Source organism: Euprymna scolopes, chromosome 4, assembly GCF_053919585.1.
Source record: "Euprymna scolopes isolate OS-2025 chromosome 4, ASM5391958v1, whole genome shotgun sequence".
Taxonomy (NCBI): domain Eukaryota; kingdom Metazoa; phylum Mollusca; class Cephalopoda; order Sepiida; family Sepiolidae; genus Euprymna; species Euprymna scolopes.
The window spans coordinates 166,934,178-166,954,197 of NC_136485.1; the positions used below are offsets into that span (position 1 = coordinate 166,934,178).

A 20,020-nucleotide genomic window follows, 5' to 3' on the forward strand; every position below is an offset into this window, starting at 1 on the left:
ATATTGCTTTATTAGAATACAGGTTCAATTGGTTAATAGGTACAGATTTTTTAAATGTTCTTGACAATAACTTTCCAGATCGAGAAAAAGATATTAAAAAAAAATGTCCACCATCATTTAAAATGCAATTATTTTGAAAAAAAAAAAAAAAAAAAAAAAATTCAAATAAATCTTTACCTTCCTAGTAAAGTAGTTAATCTTAATTTTTCTAATTTCTTTTGCATTATTTTTGTTACTTTTGTTTCACTTCTTTGTATTCCTACAATCTATTTACAGTTGAAATATAGAAATTTACCTGTTTTATATTGAAGAGAATTAAGATTCTAAAAGTTTTATTAGAATCTCTACTTGCCTCCCCATGAAGACAGTTAAACTAAGGTCTTTTTCTTTAATGAGGAAGATATCTAGTTCTCTAAGAGATGCAAGCTGAATAGGACAAAAATAATTAAAAAATAAAATACAAAACAGATATTGCACATTGATCCAAGCCTGAAAATTGTATATAAGAAAAAATTTTTTTTTTTAATGGAAAATGATAGTAAAGCATCTAACATTCTTAGTAAAAAATCTCTTGTGATTTTGCAGTCATTTTAATTGAGAATATTGCTACCTCCACAAAAATGATTTTTTTTTTTTTTTTTTTGGTAGTTTGTCACTACATTTGTTTTAGAACCTGATTCCATTTCACTTGATCAATTGTCAAAATATTTTGCATGGTTTAAGTTAGAAGTGATTTAACTTTAGGATATCAAGATCACAGAAATGATGACAGTCGCATTACATTTTGCAATAACTTTGGTTTTGTTCACCAAAGACACTCGCTATTTGACCCATATGAAGTCTTACAACTAATAACCTGGTCATAATTTTGATGGAATTTCCACTTCTGATTATTTTCGAATTTGATATATGAATCTCCTGCTCTTTGCTAATAATAACAGCATACAAAATTTTGTCCTGATTTTGAATTATCAACATTTCCATGGCATAACTTTGCAAATCATGCATTGTGAAGACGTAAGGCCCAGATAAGATTTTCTTGCAACTCTCTTATGTTAAGAATATGAATGTATTTTAGGTAACAAAACATCTAAATCCTTTTTTCACACATTAAAATGAAATTAGTTGGGAATTTTATAAAATTTTGTTCTCTTTTTATTGGTCCTCCTGACAAAGGAGGAATTGGACCTAGTAATTCACTGTTGTTCGTTTGTTTGCACGTTTCTCAATTGGATTTAAAATGAAAAAAATTTTTGCACAAACATTAGTCATGGTAAAAGTAAATTTTTGTAAGAATGGATTTTCTTGGATAATTCTGGTTGGCATTATACGGGTAAAATTATCCCCCAAAGCATTCATCCATTCATTTGTTTGCACTTTTATCCATAACCATGCCTTGTATTGTTTTTTAGTTTTGCACTAACATTAGTCATGAAAGTAAAATTTTTTCACTCGTACGCTCGGCTTGTTTATTCATCCATCAGCATGGAATATAAAGAAATATCTGGATTTTCTTGAAGGCTTTTATAGAGTGGAAAATTTGAATTTAATTTTAATAGATTTATTTTTAAAAAATCCTACACATGTTTAGTCTTTTAACAGTTAGATTTTGAATTCTAATATCACTACTTTTTTTTTTAAACAGTCGATTTTTTTTCTATTTATTTATTTTTATACACTACATGGAAACTATAATCATGAGAAAATCATTAATTCTTGTAGCGTTCAGAAAAAGGTCTTCCAATCTGCTCGGTTTGAAGTCAAAAGATTTCCAATTGTTAGGATGAATTTAAACTGTTAAAATATTTTAGTGCAAATCTTCATTGATGGCTATGATTAAAGGCAATGTTTGTTATGATTACATAGCAAATATAGAAGAAAATTTTTTTAATTGTTATTTTTTAGAATTACTATAGGGTAGATATATATATATATATATATATATATATAGTCTTACCTCTTCTGTTCTTGGTTGTTTCTCCTTACATAAAGTATCTGCTATAAAGTTAAAATAAGAACTATACTTATTCTTATAGAAGTTGAGATGTATATATATATATCTTTTTATAAAGTTTGGCATGTGTATATATATTTTTTGATTACTTTATAATCTTGTAAACTAATGATGACTAATTACGATTTTTAAATACATTTTTGACAACACGGTGAGTAACCTGAATACTATTTTTGTTTTCATTGTAAATTGTAGTATTTAAGTGGTTCGAGTATAAAGTTTTGTGGAATAAGCTGATCTATTCATTTTATAAATGACTTGCTAAAGGATAATAGTTACATCTAAACCTTATGGCAGTGTTTTGTAGCAGTTATGGCTCCAGAATCATGACATGTACTTCTGAAACATGCTTTTGTTAATACACTTTTTGTTAATTATACTATTGTCTTGATTATAACCGGCATGCAAGGTCACAAGTTATGTATGATTTTTTTAACCCATTAAAAATGTGAGCCTGATGACTTGGAATGAGTGCTTTATTTTAAATATTGGTTAAAAAATTTTTTTAATATAAAGCACTTTTTGCAAAACTCAAAACAAACATTTAAAAATATATGTAATTCAAGAAAATACAAAAAAATGATATTCCAAACGGACTTATCTAGAAAAAGCACTCATTACTCAAAAAAGCAAAACTGAAACAATTTACAAATAAGTATAAACTGATGAAAGCATTTTGTAGATGGTTTTTAATCAGTTTCATGTAGTGATGGGACGATTCCAATATTTTTCCTGATTCCATACTAAATTCCTGATTCTGATACAATTACTGATTCTGATACCGATTCTTTATAAATCTCTAAAAATTTAACTATAAGTTTTTTATTTTTTCTGGTTACTATAAAAACATGTTAAATGTGCATCTATTTTCGCAGACATAAAAATATACTTGTGGAGGATGAACTATAGATTTTCGTTTTACTCATAGTGTAAAATCAATACACATTATTTTATCATTAATATCAACAGTGAAAGCATTTGATTTTAAACAAAATCAAACAAAAAGACAAAAGAATTGTTTTATCATTGGAAAATAAGCACAAATTTTTCTGATTCTAATTGTTCCAACAGTCAGGTGTGATGATCAAGTGCTTCACATATGAAATGCGGTTACTGCCCGCAAAGCCATTTCCGTCAAATGATTCTATATTTTTATATGCATAATCATGTTGACACACTGGTTCTCATTCGACCACTGAAGTTAAGCAATGTTGAGTCTGGTCAGTACCAGATGAGTGACCAAAACCAGGCACTGTATGTAGGTCGTCAACACCTCCCTGCAAGAACTGCAAAAACCTTAATGTCATCTCCCTTGACGGAGATATACATATGACTGGGGTCCTTTTGTGAATTTTATACTCCCATGAAACTTCCTCCTTCAGAGAAAGTTGGTTCTCACCACCTAGGATGAGTGCCGCTTTGATACATTATGATAATTGATGGTTTAATATAGTTAAATAATAATCAGTATTAATTCCATCTGCACCTTATCTCAACAAAGGTTCATACAAAATTTCAGCCAGATTGATCCAGTAATTTCCAAGAAAATGTGAGTAAATGTGGTATTGTGGTGTTTAATCCCTATTGTCAGAAATTTATCCTCTTTCAGATAAATTTGACATGAAAATAACGGCCTGGGAAAAAAAATAAGAGCATGAAAATAAAAAGGGGGGGTAAAGAATGAAAATAAAGGTCTTGTTTCAAAACGAAGAGATTTTATTTACAATAAAGTTAGTTGCAAATTTTTCCCTTTTGTGGGCATTAAATTCAAAGAACACCAGGGTAACAACATATAATGAAAAAAAATACTGGTTCTTATATTGAAAATATATATATAAAATATTTGGCAAATAACAAATAGGATCCTGAACAGAAGTGTGCGTTCTATCCCAACCATTATCAATGGACCAGAGGTCATCTCGTCAGCGTCAGACAAGGCCAAACTATTTGCAAAGAACTTTGCAGCTAATTCTACCCTATGCGACGAAGGCCATCAACTCCCCATATTTCCTCCTATAACACAGAACACGCTAGGTAACATACAAATATCCGTGCATGAGGTCGCCAAGCTAATAAAAAAACCTAGATTCCAGTAAAGCAACTGGCCCTGATAGCATGCCAATCATAGTGTTAAAAAAGCTTCAACCAGAACTTGCTCCCATACTTACGAAACTATTTAAGCGCTGCCTTAAGGAGAAGTGCTTTCCGACCCCCTGGAAGACCTCATCAGTTTGCCCTGTATTTAAGAATTCAGGTGATAAGTCCTCTCCCTCTCAGTACAGACCAATAAGTCTCCTGTGTGTTATGAGTAAGTTGCTGGAATCCATATTAAATAGAGAAATAGTCAACCACCTCAGCAGGAATAACCTTCTTAGTGACACACAATATGGTTTCCGCTCTGCAAGATCTACCGCAGATGTGCTGACGGTTATATCCCACAGGATTAGTGAATCTCTTGACAAAGGCTTCCTTTCTAGGGCAATTGCTCTTGACATATCAAAGGCCTTCGACAAGGTATGGCATAAGGGTCTACTTCACAAGATTTATATAACTGGAAATTTTTTCTCAATCATTAAATCATTTCTCTCCGATAGGCTCATAAGAGTAGTGGTAGATGGACAAAAATCGGAGGCCTGCAATATAAATGCTGGAGTCCCTCAGGGGTCAATCCTGGGCCCAACTCTCTTCCTGATCTACATCAATGACCTCCCTAAACACATACTTAAATCATTTGTTGACATCTATGCTGATGACACGACCATCTACGGCAACACATCAAAGGCTGTAAATGACAAAGTTCTCTCTGATTCTCTCTCCTCTGATCTCGAGCGCGTGGTTCAGTGGGGGAAGATGTGGCTGGTTACCTTTAATGCATCCAAAACCAAACTCCTATCCTTACATCATCAACGCTCTGATCCCCAGCTGGCATCAATTGTTATGGATGGCTCTCGTCTGGGTGAGGCCCCCGTGTTTTGACAAGCTTCTTGGTTTGACCTTTACTCCTGATCTGAAATGGAACACGTACATCAAGTCTGTTGCCAAGGTCGCTGGAAAGATAGTGGGATCCTTCTACCACTCCAGAAGATATCTCACTACTGATGCAATTCTCTATCTATATAAAAGCCAAGTACGTCCAAGGATGGAATACTGTTGCCATATCTGGGCAGGAGCTGCCAAAAACAGCCTATCATGCCTTGACAGAGTACAAAATAGACTTCGTGGTTTAGTGGGGGATGTCCTTTTCTCTACCCTGCAACCTCTCTCCCATAGAAGAGACGTTGCGAGCCTATCCTTGTTTTATCGTTATTTCCATGGCAGGTGCTCGTCTGAACTCCAATCCCTGGTCCCCCCTCGCCAATCTTTCACGAAAAACACCCGTCTAGCTGAATCCACTGTAAAAAAATTTCCCCCACTCTATATATGTGCCTAAATCAAAACGCGGATTCCATTAACAAAGCTTCTTTCTTAGAACTGCATGCCTGTGGAACTCTGTTCCGTCTGCTTGCTTCCCTCCGGACTACAACTTGGATGTCTTCAAGTCCAATGTTAACAAATTCCTAATGAATCGCCCCCTTAAGTAAACACTTCATCAAATATCCACACTAACGTAATGTACTTGCAATAACCCTTATCCCTGAGTGGCTTCTGGGCCTTGATAAGTGGTGATCACTGTGTAAAAAAAAAAAAAAAAAAAAAGTCGCGTCAATGAACGAATACAATATTAAGAATCAAAATAGTAGTTCATAATCACACTCTCATGTGTAATAAATTTTAGGAACGTACTCACAAATTATAAGCAGTCAAGCACGTGCCTTTTTTCTTTTTTTTTCAATTCAAAGTCCTTTAAAATTTACACTCCTTCCATTTATATGCATACCGTAGCCACGCAAATAAGTCCTTAGAAGTTTGCTTTCAGCGCGTCCGGGAATTCTTGCCAGGTATTCTTCTTTGAAGGAGGCTCGTCAAAATTCCATATTCAGCACTGGGCAATGAAACCATGTCCAATATCCTTGTCGCCGGAATTTCAATAGTCCGAATTTTGTGCTGGGCTTATGACGTCATCAAGTAGCTAGCATTTCCCTTTTCTTCAAATTAAAGGGAGTTTCGTATAAACCCAAAATATACGAAACTAAGAATCATAACATACGAAATACAGAAAATCAAATCTAAGAACCAGAATAAAAACATAATAAAAGTAAACAGGGAGGGATGCACTATTGTACGAAAAAATTCCAACACTATTGATCCCTAACTGTGGATCAAATGGATATGATAACATCTACTTCACTGCATCTTATAACATTTTACATAGATTCGTCTGAAGAAAGTTTCAAGGAGAAATTACCAAAGATCTATGAAAGTAGATTTAACAACCTGCCCCCCGCCCCGCCCAACTGCCCAATACAAAACCTTACACCAAAGACAAACATAGAATCAATCTGTACTCCACTTTTCCATGAAACACAATCTAATAGGAATTTAATAATATTGAAAATTGGATTATAAAAGATGTTTTTCTCTTCAGTAAAACACTTAATATACAATGATATTCCATATGTTTTATAAAAGCAAATTACATAATTCTCTAATTTGGAATGTAAAGTATATTTATTATTAGTTTTTTTTTTTTTTTTTTTTTTTCTAGAAACTTGACTCTTGGTTAATTGCTAGTTTTAAGTTTTATATCATACTGGGGGGTGGGCACCCAGCTTTGCCCGGTTGTAAAATATGCTTAAGTATGATATTTTAATTTGTTCAGATTCATATATATTATTATAGTTGTGATTTCAAAAGTAAAAAAAACAGTATTTGGGTGCCATCAGCTAGAATTGAAACCAAAGCAAAATTGTAGCATTCAAAGCTGGTGATTCACTGTACCAACGTGACACGCATATGAACTGATCAAAAATAAACTAAAATGAATGCACAAAATGTATAACAACTTTTGTTTTTTTTTTTTGACCTCTTAAAAACTATTTTAACCGGCTAAAGACCCATAAAAGAATGGTCCATAAAAAATCCCATCATTTGAGGCTCCTAGTGCTGCTCTGCGAGTTTTAGTTTAGGGAGATATAGTTTGAAAATATGAAGACAGGCAGACATAGTGAGTTTTATAAATTATATTAAAAGAAATTGAACAGAAACCAAGCCACTAGCCATGGTATAGCCTTGAGTGTACTACCACAATTACTCACTGAAACCAGTATTTCAATTGCTTTCAGCAAAATACTGATGCTACCAGATCAGGCTGTCTGAAGATACTGGCTTCCTGACAAAAATGCACCAACATTGATATTATTGCTTTTTTTTTTTTTTTTTTTTTTTTTTTTTTTTTTTTTGACTCCATGTTCTGCAAAGTCAAAAACAATTTACAATTTTCTTCTACAAAAGAATCAAACCAAACATCACAAATAAATATTTAGAGATAAATAGAAAGAACTTGAAGCATAAAACTTTCCAAAATTACTGGATTTGGTATTAAATTACCTGAAAAGGGTTGATATGTTGTAAAACAAAACAACCAAACCATTCAGCAAAATAGATGATATGAAACTAAAACCTTTAAAATTTCTTGCAATCACAAGTTTTATAGAAAATGCGAAAGAGCTCTATTTGATGTCAATCCATTAAATCTAAGGTGCAAAATGAAAGTTTTGTGTGTGTGTTTTTGCACAGATACTGGTAATTTTTTTTCAATAAAAAATATTTCTATAACGAAGATAATTTTAATGAAAACTTATTTGAAAAATAAAAACTATTCATTTTATGAAAAATACAATGAATAATTGTTGGAGAAATTTTAAGGAAATTCAAATTCAATTTTAAAAAAAAACACTCATTGTAAGGTAAGTTTCTATGAATAAATATTTAATTTTTGAATAACAGATAGCAAACAAAAATTTTGATTGAAAATTTTGTTGTTCAAATCAAGATAAATATTTAGTCATTTTATAATGAACCAATGATAGCTAATTAATGTTTTCCTAAATGACGAAGTTGCGATTCCATGATTCAGTATTTCAGCACCTCAATTTTTTTACATAAACTACCTGGAAAATTCTGATAGCATGTTCCTTATTTTGCATAAGTACCGAAAATACTGTAAATGCATTCATCTATCAGAGATATTGCCAAATTTATCAAAAATGTTAATTCATAGCATTTTGTAATTAAAGGAATTTGTTGAATATATTTTTAATCAGGTTTGACACTTGCAATATTTTGGACGCGTAATGGGGTATGATCCCACACAGTCGGACGATTCTATTTATAAACGATGCTGCTAGGAACTGACAAATCGAATTAATTGACGTTCTGCTACCAACCAATTAGAAACCAGAATTGCTCCATAAATATTAAACGTTTTCTTAGCAATTTCACATGTTTTTTTTTTTCCGTCTCTACATGGTAAGAATATTTTGCTCTGCGGAAACTGTTCTGTCTACTGCAAACAAGTCACCTCTCAAAACTTGTTTAGAACAACGAACCATCTGAAACTGTTCTGAAACTAAACATGGCTTACACTCCTAGAGGTTATGGGCCCAGCGTGCGTCTTTATTTCGATGGATCCAAATCAAAATTTGAATTGTGGCAAGTTAAATTTCTAGGATATCTACGAATCCAAAAGCTACACAAAGTACTTCAAACACAACCTGAAAACAGAAATGACCCCGACTTCATTGAAAAGAACGCAATTGTCTTTGCGGAATTAACAGTGTTTAGATGACCAAAGTCTATCACTGGTAATGAGAGAAGCCCTGGACGATGGCTGCAAAGCATTAAACATATTGAGAGCATTATTTATTGAAAGGAAAACCCAAAATTATTTCTTTATACACTGAACTGACCTCTCTAAAACGAATAGAAGCCGAAACTATTACTGATTATATTATAAGAGCCGAAACGACTGCAAATTCTTTAAAAATGTCTGAAGTTATAAGTGACAGTCTGTTAATTTTCATGGTCCTTAAGGGATTACCGAGTGATTTCAAGCCATATACCACCGTGATAACCCAGAAAGAAAAACCCATGACTTTTAGCCAATTCAAGGTAGCACTCAGAAGTTACGAAGAAACTGAAAAAAATGATCACAGAAAAAACGAATCCACAAATATGAAATTTAAAAATACACACATAAAAACACCAAAATTAAATTATACCCATGCCAGGAATAAAAACCGCAAGTTTGCTAAAAACAAATTTTCTCCTAAGAAAAGTACAAAAATTATTTGCTGTAATTGTGGACGACCTAATCACAAGAGTTTCCAATGTAGATACAGGACTCAAAATGGCAACTCCAATCAAAATGTAGAGAGCTCTGTTAGCGAACATACATTTTTATTTTCATGTACGTTTAATGCTTCAACAAACAATAATAATTTTCTTGTCGATTGTGGGGCCACGGCACATGTGATTACAAAGGAATCTGATTTTATCAATTTTGACCCCAACTTTAAGCCACAAAATCATTTTGTAGAACTAGCTGACGGGAGTCGAGTAAATGATATCGTTTTGAAAAGAGGCAGTGCGAAAATCTCGCTAAAGAACAATAAAGATGAACTATGTTTCTGTATTCTAGAAAACTCTCTTCTAATCCCAAAATTTAAACAAAATATATTTTCTGTACAAGCTGCCACAAAACAAGGTGCAAATATAAACTTTAGCCCCAATAAATTAAAACTGGTATACCTGAATGGAACTGTATTCGACATTAAAGAAAATGGAAGACTATATTATTTAAATAGCATAGTCCCATCGAACTGCCTGCCATTATCTACAGACATGGCATAAAATTCTTGGACACTGCAATATTCCTGATATCAAAAAGTTGCCGACTGTAGTTGATGAAATGAAAATACAAACATCAAAAAACTTCAACTGCGACATCTGTACGCAAGAGAAAATGACAAACTATCAAAGCAAGATACCAGACAAAAAGGCCAAAAAAATCCTATCAATGGTGAATTGTGACTTGAACGGTCCCGTGGAACCGATGGCCAGAGAACATTATAGATATGTGTTGAATTTCGTAGATGACCATTCAGGTTTAATAATGGTTTACCTGCTAGCAACTAAAAAATATCTAGCCGACATGGCTCCCCAACCCACGACCGACAATGAAGGATTTAAATAGAGCTAAACAAGTCCTGTGTTATTTAAAAGGAACTAAAGAACAGAAGTTAGTATTTAGAAAATCAAGAAATCCCCTAAAATTAGAAGGTTTTTCGGATTCAGACTGGAGAAACGATGAAGATCGCAAGAGTATATCTGGATATTGTTTCAGACTTTCAGAAAATGGGCCTATTATTTCATGGAAATCTAAAAAGCAACAGATTGTATCTGTACGTGTGAAGCAGAATTTATCGTGATCACGCACACAACCCAGGAAGCACTCTACCTTAAAAATATCCTAAAGACTATTTTAGAGCCAGAATTAACTAGAAGCCCCATAGTAATTAATTGTGATAATCAAGCCAGTATAGTCTTAGCACAGAAAACGATAATCAACCAAAGATCTAAGTATATAGTTATAAAATACTACTTCATAAAAAACGAGGTGAAAAAGGAATCCATTATTTTGAATTACATATCATCAGAACAAAATATCGCTGATGTATTCATGAAACCCACAACAAGAATAAAGTTACAGCGTTTTTTTTTTCCTCAAAACTTGTTGGGGGATTCGACTGAATAATTTTTTTCTTTTTCACGGCCCTGTATGTATATAGATTTCTATATATCAAAAAAAAAAAAAATAGTCCTGGACAAGACGTTAAACTGTATCCCACTTTATTTGTATTAACACTTTAACCTACTAATGCGTAACTAATACTTTTGCTGAAATAAAAAAAAAAGAAAGAAAAAGTCACTAAAAAAAAACTCTGTAATTTTCCTTTTCGACAAAATACTTTCTTGCATGCTTATTTTAAGGCGCGCAGAAATTACAATTGACTTTTATTTTTTGTGTGCACATTAGTTTTCTTTCTTATTTTTCAAAAATGTCCTATCTTTATTTGCATTGTTTTCATTAACAAAAAAACGAACAAAACCTCTTTTAAACGGGTACATATTGCATGTATGTTTATTTTTATATGTATTTATTTATATGTATGCGTTTTTCTTTTATTGTTTTTACAAAACTGCATAATCAAATTTAAGAAATGGCTTCTTTTTTCACATACCCACCCCTTTTTCCGTCTCAACACGGTAAGAATATTTTGCTCTGCGGAAACTGTTCTGTCTACTGCAAACAAGTCACCTTTCAAGACTTGTGTGTAACAACGAACCATCTGAAACTGTTCTGAAACTAAACATGGCTTACACTTCTAGAGACACTTTATTGAAAATTATCTGCCATGCTCGGATGGGGAGTACAAAGAAAATTAATCTATGATATAAATCTCACCTGTTTGTTTAAATGTTTGTATGTCTCGCAATAACTTTTGACAGAGGCGACGGATTTTCACGAGATCAGTATCATTTTTAAACTTGATCCTTCAGATAACAAATATAGAAAAATTGACTAAAAACATTAATTCCTTCACCCTCAACTGAGCACTTTTCTACAGGGAGGGGGTCGTTTTTTTCGCCGATATTTTCGAAAGTCCTCACCTCTTTTCGATTGTCTAGTCTTAATTTAAACCTATGTCACTTCCGGTTTGGCAATTGGCAATTTTTTTTTATCACTTTCTCTTCCTCCTTTGTGGTATAGGTTCAAGCCTGCTTGCCTACTACAACTATTTTTTTTATTTTTATTTTTTTTTCTTCTTGTTCAGCACATACCTCCAAACACCCTGACAACGCCAGGCACCCAGGCTAGTTCCAAAGATAATCAAGTTTACATTTTTTTTTAAATATATATAGAATCACCACTTATCAAGGCCTGGAGGCCATACAAAGATAAGGGTGAATGAGTGTACAGTAGTCAGTGGGACAATATTGTAGTAATCGATAGTGGAACTTTGGTAAATGGGATTACTTAAGGAAACAGCTCATCAAGAACTTGTTTAGGTTGAACTTGAGGACAACCATATTGGAGTCAGCTGGAAAGCAGGCAAACAAGAGTTCCACAGGCGTGCAGTTCTTAGAAAGGAGCTTTATTCATGGAATCTACGTTTAGGTTTAGGCACAGATAAAGAGTGGGGGAAATTATTGATAGTGGTTTCAGCTAGATGAATGTTTTTTGTGAAAGTTTGGTGAGGGTGACCATAGATTGGAGCTCAGACGAGCACTTGCCATGAAAATAACCATAGAGCAGAGACAGGCTCTCAACGTCTCTTCTGTGGGAAAGAAGTTGCAGGAAAGAGAAAAGAGCATCCCCCACTAGGCTACGAGGTCTATTTTGAATTCTGTCAAGGCAGGATAAGCTTCTAGCAGACTCTGCCCAAATGTGGCAACAGTCCTCCATCCTTGGATGTACTTGGCTCTGATACAGATAGAGAATTACATCAGCAGTGAGAGATTACTGGAGTGGTAGAATGCTCCCACCATCTTTTCAGCGACCTTAACAACTGATTTGATGTAGGTGTTCCATTTTAGATCCAGAATCAGGAGCTTGTCAAAACATGGAGCCTCCTCAAGACGAGTCATTCATTTCAATTGATGCCAGACTAGGATCAGAGCGTTTGTGATGTAATGATAGAGGCTTGGTTTTATTTATTTGTATTTTTTAAAAACAAATCTTTCAATTTTAACTTACATTTTTTATTTCAATAAATATTCGATTGATAGTAAATAACAATTCAATGTGTTGTTCAACGAGAAGCACTGTCTTGTCTGATAGTTTTATTAATAGTTTTGATTTAAAAAAAAAAAAAAAAAAAAATTATCCTTTTAAAAAAGAATCAATAATGTAGCATTTTCCTGATTTAAAAATCAATGTTCATATTTGTCGGCATTGTATCGATTATTTCTGCTGTCTTTGATGTTTTCAAATTAAGCATTCTAAATCTTTAATTTGATAAAAAGATGACTTGATGGAAAATTGATTCCATGATTGTTCAACTGAATTGGAAAAAAAATCAAACCAAATAAATTTTTTTTTTTTTTTTTTTTTCAAAAAGTTAAATAGGGTGATGCTAAAGTAATGCTGAAAATGTTTTCGCGGGTGGCACTACTCAAAGAATCTACTTTGGCTAACCCTAAACTACTCTCACTCCAACCTGAAGTATTCTTTGATAGCTGTTAGTGATGGGACGATTTCAATATTTTTCTTGATTCCAATACAATTTCCAATTTAGGTTCTTTTAAGACCTCTAAATATTTAGCTATGAAGTTGTTTTTTTTTTTTTTTTTTTTTTTTTTTTTAACATGTAGGTCAACACTTTATCAAGGCCCGAAGGCCACTCAGGGATGAGGGTTATTGCGTGTACAGTAATCAATGAGATAGTATTGCAGTAATCATTAGTATTGGGGGTTTTGATAGTGTCTTACTTAAGGGGGCGGTTTGTCAGGAGTTTGTTTATGTTGTAGTCAGGTGGGAAACAGGCAAGCGGCAGAGAGTTCCACTGGCGTGCAGTTCTAAGAAAGCTTTGCTCATGGAATCTACGTTGGGATTTAGGCACAGATAAAGAGTTGGGAAAATTGTTGACAGTAGTTTCAGCCAGACGGGGAGAGGACGAGGGATTGGAGCTCAGACGAGCACCTGCCATGGAAATAGCGATAAAACAAAGACAGGCTCGCAACGTCTCTTCTGTTATTTTGGATTGCTGTAAAAAGTTATGTTAACATAATAATCATTCCAAAAAATCTTGTATTCTTTTTTTTTTTTAACTCAAAATTGAAGAGCTATGAAAGCCAAGACTAGTTACATTAAAACAAGCAACCTTTTATGCTTTACAATTTATTTTTCTACATAGTCACTACCATTCTTGATGCACTTTTTTTTTTTTTTTTACACGGTGGTCACCACTTATCAAGGCCCGGAAGCCACTAAGGGATAAGGGTTATTGCAAGTACAGTACGTTAGTGTGGAGATTTGATGAAGTGTTTACTTAAGGGGGTGGTTCATTAGGAATTTGTTAACGTTGGACTTGAAGACATCCAAGTTGTAGGCAGGTGGGAAGCATGCAGACGGAACAGTTCCACAGGCGTGCAGTTCTAAGAAAGAAGCTTTGTTCATGGAATCCACATTTTAATTTAGGCACAGATAAAGAGTGGGGGAAATTTTTCAGTGGGTTCAGCTAGACGGGTGTTTTTTGTGAAAGATTGGCGAGGGGGGGGCAGAGATTGGAGTTCAGACGAGCACCTGCCATGGAAATAACGATAAAACAAGGATAGGCTCGCAATGTCTCTTCTGTGGGAGAGAGGTTGCAGGGTAGAGAAAAGGGCATCCCCCACTTTTACTAGGAATTCCATGACGCATCTTTGCTTTTGATGCATGTCTATGACAGGGGTTGCTTTCTTAGAGTTCCACACTGTCAATATTTACAACAGAGAAATAAAATTTCAGATCATGAATGCATAGGTTCAATCATAGCAATGCAATTTGCAATTCCCCCCCTGTTCCATTTGGGCATTAAAAAAAAAGTAGAAAACATTACTTTTGGATGGCCCCCTCATATATGCTTATGTATTTGCAAATATAAATAATGCATTCATTTTGGGATATATTGATTTTAGTTTTACTGATAGCTTCAAATCAAATATTTGATCATTTTATCAGAATCAGCAGTATAAAATTAAGTTTTAAACAAACGCATAAAAATTGTTTTTGGCATTGGAAAATAGGCATAATTTTTTTTTTTTTTTTTTTTTTCGGAGTCTGATTTAGATACATGGTGTATTTACTTGCAGTTTTATTTTTACACTTTTTTTTTTAAATCTTTCTGAATAGTTACATTTATTTTTGTTTAAGGTGATGATTATTTAAAAATAACAAGCACATCACAAATGTTTTTTGTTTTTTTTATTGACATAACCACAGATCTATAAAATAAAAAATAATGGGGGTGGGAGTAAATGGTCATTTATATCTTGATACTATCAAGATGTCCATCTTTTGATGCTATCATGTAAAGGGAAGTAATTTAAAAAAAAAAAAAATTTTTTAAATGTTTTTTAGGTATTTAACTTGCATAATCTGTCCAGAGAGAGGAATGGGTTATGTAAAGAGATATGTAAGAGGAAAAAATATCAGTTTTGCCCTTGACGATGATGAGTAGTCCTGCGAGTGTTAAAAATAAATTCCAAACTATTCAAAAGTATAAAGTTGAACCTAAGATTTTGATGTAGCCAATTCGTTTTTCTCTCACATTTTAATTTTAGTAATACGCATTCAATTGTCAGTTATTGTATATTGAAAAATTAGATGAAGAAAAAATACTTAGCTTTTAATTTTTTTTTTTTTTTTATAAATGAAATTACTTTTTAACAGAACATGTATTGTAAAATGTTTTTTTACTTTCACTCTTGCATACTTTGTTACTCACAGAAATAGTTCAATGTAAAATAAAGAGGAATATTAAGCATAAACGATTAAAGACTTAAAATTTTAAATATGGATTTATTACATTTTTTTACATTATAGAACTAAAATAATCTTACATGTTTTCGTTTTTTCCCCACATGTACAATCTCAATAGAAAAATAACTGAACACTTCCTGAACAAACTTTTTACAATTACTGTTTACAGCACTTCTTGAAGCGTGTTTCACAACACATGTTGTTCCCATTTACAAATTACATTTTCTGAATAAACTGCTTCTCTCAAATATGTACTTCAACACAAAAAGTAGCAAAGAATTTCATTCTCTGACAATTAAGTCCTCCCATGCCACTCACATTCATTGGATTATTTCCTTAATTGGTGTAAGTCCATGGTTTATTTCATTTTTAAAATATTTTTCCTATATATTTAGTGTAGTATATAGGAAAAATAGTTTAAAAATGAAAGAATTGCTCTCTCAATTTAGCTTATATTCTAAATAGTGCCCTGAATTGAGGAATAACAACATCCCCTAATTTTATCAATTAGGTTATGTGATTTGTGTGCTCCTTACTCCTGTTTCTTCATTCCTACACATGAAACTTTACTTATTAAATCCTTAAGAAGCAATTTTCTTTCGAGATGGACTCTATGCCACCCAATATATGATATCCTTTTCATCTCCTTTTCCATGATTGTAAATTTTAGTTTTTAATATACCAACTACAATAAATGAAGAGTATTAATCAGCAACTTTTCATGCTAAATTTTTGTTGTGATTATGATTTTATTGCATAAAACCTTTACACTGTTAAATCTCTCAGAACTTTCAAAAGATGGACTTCAAAGCATAAAACACATGATTTTTTTTTTTTTTTTTTTTTTTTTTTTTTTTGTGAAATTTTCTTTATAAAAATATGAATATTTTTTTTCGTGAGGGTCACCACTATCAATGTCAGTAGGCCACTCTTGAATAAAGGTTAAATCTTTTGACATTTAATTATGGTCTCGTTTGTTCATTATATTAGATCTTTATGAATAATTTTTTTATTTTTTATCTCCATTTATATTAAAAAAAAAAAACTTCCAAAACTTTTAATCTTTTAATACTTGATAAGTCTAGAATTTAAAGTAAAGTTTAAATGACTATGCTACAGTTTATATACTTTCAAATTTCTTTCAGATCACTTTTTTTTCTCAACTATTAACACAAATTAAAATGACTGATTTATTTACAAAGAAACTCAAATGCATTCTGATGGATTTAAGTTTTTTTTTTTTAATATATTTTTCATGCAATTGCATGTTTTATCTCAAATATTCAATTAATAGTAAATACTTGAATGTGTGATTATAAAAGTTAACCTTAGAAACACACATATGAGTAGTATTATTCTTCAGACTACTGTTCTCACCTTGAGTGTTATTTTCACAATATTTCATTCGATGTAACCTCCAAACTTTTTCAAGTTTATCTTGTCAAACTCAACAACCTTTCTCTCGAACTTTGAAACCTGCACAGAATTTTAAACAAAACTCTTTATTTAATCCCTGGAGGTTGCATTCTATTGCATGAAACCTTCAGGGTTGTATTGTTCCATCAGCTAGAACCAGGTAGAAATCCCATGTAATTCGCAATTGTAGTCAGAGTATCAACCTCCAAAAGAGTATCATGTCCAACTGAATTTTACAAAATACTTTATTCGTCATGCTTTGTACAAGGATCTATGGTGTAATAGAAAAAGTAGTTGGTAAATTTGAATGTCATCTTGAAGAAGGTCAGAGGTTAAAGTGGCTGTAATGTGAAAATAACATTCAAGATGAGTACTTTATTAGTTATGCCACAGGTTTTTGTGAAAATGCCCATGGCATAATGGATAAAAAGTACTAGGTAAAGGACTTTAAATATAACTTTGACGATTAGAATTACATCGACTGAAACATTGTGAAATTAACACTCAAGATGAGAACAGTAGTCCAAATTAAAATATGAATTATTCTCATTTAAAAAATTCATATTAGAAGCAGTGGTCAAACAATTTCATTAATATAAACTACATTTATTTTTAGTTAAAAAAAAACAAACTTTTTTCCCTTGAAATCTTATTTTTTTAATGTTTGTTGCAAATACCTTAAAAAATAAAAAATATCCTCCCAAAGTACAAAAATTGTCATAACTTATTTTTAGCCATATTCAAAAATATTTAGAGATTCTTTCTCGGGTCAAGCTTTTTCTATGTATGCCATTATATTTTAAGCCATTTAAATTTTTTGTGTGTTTTGCTATTTAATGTGTAATTATCAAAGGTATGTGAGAAATACAGATACCTGAGCAGTGGTCAAACAATTTTATTAATATTGACATTACATTTATTTAATTCTTTGTTTTTCTTTTCCTTCCTTGAATTTTTTTTTTTCTCTTGCAGATACCTTGACAATATAGAAGCCTTAATCAAGAATAGCCGTCACTTACAGCATTTTGCCCTTGGCTGTGTGGAAGAGCTTTTAGAGCATTCCAATGTAATTGTTAACCTACTGAGTGAACACCATGCATCCACTCTGCAATCGCTGCACCTTGCTAGCGTCAAAGAAGACTCCGAGAGTTATGGTATCATTGACCTAAATGCAATCGACTTTTGTCATTTCACGGCCCTTCACAGTCTAAGTCTTGACTATGACTATCTCACCAATGACCTGCTACACATCTTTCTCGATCCAAAGAAGACAAAACTGGAAGTTTTGGTCATCAACGTCCATGGCATTGATGCTGATCATGAAGTGATTACAAACGAAACTTGGCGCCGGCTACGCAACCATTCGCCCGACCTAGAAGTGACCTTAAATCTGATTCACTCCATTGAAGGCGTTGCCGTACTCCTTGATATTCTCCAGCCTTCAATGCCTCTTGCCAAGTTCCGGCAGATGTTCTGTTCGAATATTAATATTGCATCTATTAGTTTCATATCGTCGCACTACAATAATACCTTGAAGGAGATACACATCATTGACGGCTTTGTTAACGGGGACCCCAACATCTATGAAATTGAAGCCGATGAGGACCCCTTTGTAATGCTTGCTTGGCGTTGTCCAAAACTGGAACACTTCACATTAATTGGTATAAACCTTTTACTTTATATTTTTCAATTTATGTAAAACATTTGTCTAGTCTTCAGGTACTGATCCAGAATCTGACCGAAGATCATGTCTGTCTTTTAGCAGTTTATGGTAAGCAGCTGAAAAGTTGCCAGAAAAAGCTAGATGATAAATTCAAAATGCTCAGATGAGACTTACTGCAAATTTAAATATAAGAGAGAAATACCCCCCCCCCCAAGAAAAGTATATTCAATATTTTTTTCCCCAAGAATTGTTTCAAAGAAATAAATTTAAGACAAGAACATGGAAACAATTATGAACAAAACGATTTTTTTCTTTTCAAGAAAAATAGTTTTTTTTTCCTATTAACAAAAACAATTTTGTTTGCTAATTAACTAATCTTGTCAGCTTTCTGCATCTGCTTTTCAGGTAGCTTACCGTAAACTGCTGGAAGATGGTAATGTGGCCTTAGATCAGGTTCTGGATCAGTACCAGTCTTCAGATCTGCAGTGTTTCCGAACTCTATACTGAACCTGGCAAGGTGTTCATCTCCACACTACACCAAAAAACAAATTTCTTAACCTCCCCTAACTTTTTAATTTATAATTCCTTCCTTCTGCTTATTCTACATCCCAACCCTGTCTACCTCAAACCTGGTCCTGGGTATTAACATGATACAACAATATGGACATTTTGGGAAGTGTGGATTCATGCCTTAATTGCTATTACTCACCGATCCATTCAGGATTCCATCTATCAGTTAAATTGAATTTGTCATTTGTTGACTGTTTACAAAATATATACCCATAAAACAAACTAATGTAAAAATATCCAAATTTGCTAAAATATAAAAATTCATTTAAAAATTTGTCAACACAAAAAAAAATCTTACTTTTATTCATATCAACACTTCAAAAAATATTTTAAGTTTGTAATCTATGTTTTCATTTCAGGATATCAAGCTTGTGATGATGATATGGTGGCTATAGCAAGGTTACGTGGCCAACAGCTGAAGACTTTTGACATTCCTGCCAACTGCATTTACAGTCTTCACGAGGAAGAGGAAGTTGCTTGGCTGAAATTTGGTTCTTTTGATGGAGAATTTTTCCAGAAGGTGAGCCATCCAAATTGGCAGGTGTTTTTATTTGGGTTACTTGGAATAAAAGTATTACATCTGTTCAATATTTTGTTGGCCTCTAAAACTGCTCAGCATCCCTCAAGATTGTGCATAGGACTCGTTTGCATTTTCTAAAACTCATTTGGGTACTTGTGCAGTATAATGTGATTAAAAAATAATTAATTTTAAGTAAAAAAGCTACATACTTATTGATCATGTCAAAATTAGTAAAAATTCCAAAAATTATGAAAAATGATAGAGTAGAAAAAAATTACAAGTAAAAATAATTTATCAAATTATACAATTCTATCATACTTGTTGCCGATTTCAAATCCAGGGGAAGTAACTGCATTTTATGATTCTGACAAA

At 32.7% G+C, this 20,020-nt stretch overlaps 1 protein-coding gene across 1 annotated transcript in view; it reads left to right on the forward strand.

Moving 5' to 3' along the window:
* Positions 1-20,020, forward strand: part of LOC145269944 (F-box only protein 33-like) — a 92,690-nt gene that overhangs the window by 60,014 nt on the left and 12,656 nt on the right. Inside the window, exons 2-3 of the mRNA XM_080125645.1 lie at positions 17,868-18,556; positions 19,488-19,648. Of these exons, the coding sequence (XP_079981771.1) occupies positions 17,868-18,556; positions 19,488-19,648 (850 nt within the window). The remainder of the gene's footprint in view (positions 1-17,867; positions 18,557-19,487; positions 19,649-20,020) is intronic.